Here is a 4,159-nt window from a genome sequence, read left to right on the forward strand (position 1 = left end):
GGGGGGGGTGAATGAATTTGTGGCTTACTCTCTTTTTATTCTTTGCACCCTCTTGGTAAAAAAAATTCCAACAGGTTTAGTTAATAGTATATTTTAGGCTGACTCCCCCTTTCCTGTTTTCCGCTCATGTTACCTGCAAAATATAGCCACACTGTATACCGGCTGCCCGTGGGGAGTGGAAATAAAGACACTGATCAGCTGTCAGTCATTCATAATTCAACTCACTTCAGACGGTTCACACAAGCCCTGCGTGACCAACTTTGGAAAATTTTTTTCGCTGCACAGATCGCGTGACCCGCCTCGTACCCTTGTTTGGCCAGGCTTGAGCTACTTGGACTACGTTTCGAGTCTCTGGGGCCCGTGGTTTATTGGTTATTGAAGGTGAAGGACAGTGACCCCAACTTGGGTTGAACTGACCGGAACTCGTGCTTTGTTTTTTTTCTATACAGCTTTTATAGTAATCCGATAGTCGCGTCGTAGTAATGGTCGAAGAAGTCGCATGAACAAGAATCACATAATTTCGTCATTTTCGATACTTCTGTACGTTTACTAGTTCTAGGGTCTCAGAATATGATGTGTCTGATAGTTAGGATCCTGGATATGTACCCTAGCACGGCCCGAGTCGTAGTTCTAGGGCTAGATCTAGTACTGGTGTTGTTCACGCAACGAAATCACCTTGTGGCGTACACCTACCTGTCTCATGTAATTCAGTGCATGGGTCTGAATCAAAGGACAGACCAGCTTTTATATTTTCACCAAACACTCACACATGCATACAAATCGAAACAGAACACTGAACTTTTATTTTTGTTGTTGTGAATTTCATTCTACCTGTCACGTCTGGAAATTTTTCGTAAAATCAAATTCATGCCAATTTTTTAAAATCATACAAATTAAAGTAGACTTAGACAACTTTATTTTTTTGTGGTAGATTAAGCTTGATTGTGAAAATCCGTGCTAAATTTTTTAAAATGCAAATTAAAAATTTTCTGTAATTACTAATAGCAGTCAACAATACCCAACCCATACCAGAAGTGCTCTTCTATTTATATGGAAGTGTAGTCAGTGTCTTTCACTTTCTAAAGCACAAGCAGAGCACCAGCACTGTAAACATGAGGCTTGTTTATTTGTAAATATTGTTGTGGATTTAAGTTGAGCGTGGCCTTGAATTTATGGATTAGCACAAGGAGATTAGCTTCTGTATGCAAAGTATGTTTTTTCTCACGATTTTTGTTAAATTTAGGCTTGAATAGCCAGGAATGGCATATTTAGGATGCTCTGAAACAAGAAAATCCTAAACTTAAGGCTGCCCTGGACCTGAAAATCCTCATAAAATGACTTCAGCTGCTGGAAGCTCTGGGCCAGGCTTTTGATCCTGTTAGTTCTGGTTGCAAGTTTGAAAAGGAGTGGCCTCCCCTTTTTCCATTAGCGTTCTGCTTAATGCTGAAATTCTCTGGTTCTGTGCAGTTTTGTTAAGTTTTTGCTGTGGGGTTTCTGTTTTTTTATTTTACCCAACTTTGTCTCCTTGTGAATGTCCAAGCACAATACTGTACCTCTAAAAATGGCCTGCCTGTAATATGTTTCTAGAGGAGACCTGTGCAAATTCTAAAATTGTGCTTTGCTCTCTCTGCAGGTTGTTGTGTCAAACCGCCTGGTCACATCCCCATGCTGTATTGTCACATCTCAATATGGCTGGTCCGCCAACATGGAGAGAATCATGAAGGCTCAAGCACTCCGTGATACCAGCACTATGGGTTACATGGCAGCCAAAAAGCACCTGGAGATCAACCCAGATCATCCTATTGTCAACACCCTGAAGGAGAAAGCAGATGCTGACAAGAATGACAAAGCTGTGAAGGACTTGTGCTTGTTGCTGTTTGAGACCTCTCTTCTTGCTTCAGGTTTCAGCCTTGAAGACCCCACCTCCCATGCCAACAGAATTCACCGAATGATCAAGCTCGGTTTGGGTAAGCATCAGTTGTGATGGGGTTTTTGTTGTTGTGATGTATGCTCTTTCTTTGACTCACTTGAGTCTGAGGTAATTTTTAGAAACCAAATTTACACATCAGAAACATCGGACATTGTACAATAACATGCGACTTGTTGTTACCATTACTTCGAAACGACTGTCAAGTTACTGTCAACTGTATAGAAAAAACATTGTGATGGTTCTGGTCAGTCCAACCTCTGTTGGGGTGACTTTCTTTCACCTTCAGTTACTTAAAAGGTTACCGTGAAATTTCAGCCTAACTCGGCACGTCTTAAGGTTGGTGATATAAAGGGTTTTGAAATTTTTGTGTGGTAAAATCAACGTTGACGCTGAGCGAGACTTGCCTCGGCAAGACTTGTTTTCTGTCTATGTGGCAAACAGGAGCCAATAATCCTTTCAGGATATGAGGTGACCTTTTCCACAACGTTGTACAGAAATTGATTCTCCTGACTGCTCTTGTCAGCTGATGAGTCACTCCTGCATATTCCATGACCTTCTCGTAGTCATTATGTGACTGTGAAAGAGGAGAAAAACCATGTGGTGGACATTCATGTTTATACTGTACTTTACTTGCTGGCTTCATTTTGCCATCAGGTTTCTGTCTTATTAGAAGCTCAGATTTGATTAGAAGTGAACAGTGAAATGTTTTGCAGTTGTTTTTGTTTTGTACTGTGGAAGTCCGATTCAATGAAAGCTCGGATTCTACGAAAGGAGTTCCGGTTGGGGGGTGGGGGGTTCTATTTAAAAAAAATCAACAAAGATAGCTCATATTCAGCGAACTCATAAATGAGCAAGCTCGGATTCAACTGAGTCACTAGTAGGATGAACAACCCCTGCTGACGTGACTTCGCTCATTTACCTTATATCTATTCCCGAAAACCGTCCATGGCACCTGTGTCTTGAACCATTATTCACTTAGCCTATTGTTTATGCTTCCTATCAGTTGCCTTCTTACATCCCCGGCGATTTAGTTGAATCCAAGTTCCACTGTATAACAGTGATTTAGTTGAATCCAAGTTCCAGTTTACAAATGTTTCCAACCTATATCTTTCTGCTTTGCTTGCCTTCTTTTGGTTATAAAATAACAATTTTGTTTCGTCTCACAGGAATTGATGATGACGATGGTGCCTCTGGTGATGCTGCTGTCGAGGCTGCAGGAGAAGAGATTCCACCTCTGGAAGGAGATGATGATGATGCATCTCGCATGGAGGAAGTGGACTAACTCTGAACTTACAATTATTTGAAATGCTTGATTTGATTACTTTTTCAATTCAGAATGTGCTGTGGAGGGTAGAAAGTTTTTACTTTTACACGTTCTTGTTCGTTTTTGTTTTTTGGTGTAATTTTTTTGACATGATCCATGAACTAAACGGGTTTTGGGTCACATTAATAGCTTTTCATTGGCCATTGATTCTGTAGTCAAATCGAATGTTTCACCCTAAAAAGACTGCCACTTTGCACTCATTTATTTTCTTCTGTTTACTTTGATAGATAAAAATAAATGTTGTTCTAATCGTTCACTTTGGGTTTGTTTGTTTTTTGTATGCCTGTGAAGTGTGCCAGATGGGGATGGTAGGGGGGAGGAGATCATCCACAATTCATATTTATCCAACTATAGTCATTATAAGAAGGCTGAATTTAGCATTCCAGTGAAAGTTTCGCAAAACGGTCCATGAAAGTTCCAGTTTCAACCCCGCAATTTTCGTGGGTTTGTTTCCTTGGGTGCTATAGCTTGTTCACTTTACAGTCCACATATTTTCATCACCATACGCTAGATCTAATGAAACAAGATTCAAGAGGAATAATTTTTGAGACGGTGGGGTGGGGGAGGAGTAAAGTCCCCCCCCCTTCCCTGCTCACATGATATTTGTGTATACCATCAACGTAGGCCTACTACTATTATAATGACTAATCGCGTAAGAGCAATTCGGTTTCACAATGTTGGCTTTATTTTAATATATAATTTTTTTTAAGCTGTCTTTTTTCCTATTCTGTGGATATTACACCATTGCTAAAGTAAGCTAAGCATGATTGCACACATGCCTTGTTGTAAAGGTATTTTTACTCTATACATTGAAAGATCGGACTCTGGGATTATTATGTCGTGATGAGCCTGCTGTAGCCGAAATCCTGTCGCGTTAAAAATAAAAGTGGGGCCCACTTTGCAAT

At 40.3% G+C, this 4,159-nt stretch overlaps 1 protein-coding gene across 1 annotated transcript in view; it reads left to right on the forward strand.

The window, feature by feature from the left end:
* The window catches only part of LOC101845707 (heat shock protein 83), a 16,224-nt gene extending 12,716 nt beyond the window's left edge, over positions 1–3,508 (forward strand). Inside the window, exons 5-6 of the mRNA XM_005102828.3 lie at positions 1,634–1,967; positions 3,097–3,508. Of these exons, the coding sequence (XP_005102885.1) occupies positions 1,634–1,967; positions 3,097–3,212 (450 nt within the window). The 3' untranslated portion in view covers positions 3,213–3,508. The remainder of the gene's footprint in view (positions 1–1,633; positions 1,968–3,096) is intronic.
* Positions 3,509–4,159: the final 651 nt, after the last annotated feature.

Source organism: Aplysia californica, unplaced genomic scaffold (genome assembly GCF_000002075.1).
Source record: "Aplysia californica isolate F4 #8 unplaced genomic scaffold, AplCal3.0 scaffold00344, whole genome shotgun sequence".
In the NCBI taxonomy this organism is placed as follows: Eukaryota; Metazoa; Mollusca; class Gastropoda; order Aplysiida; family Aplysiidae; genus Aplysia; species Aplysia californica.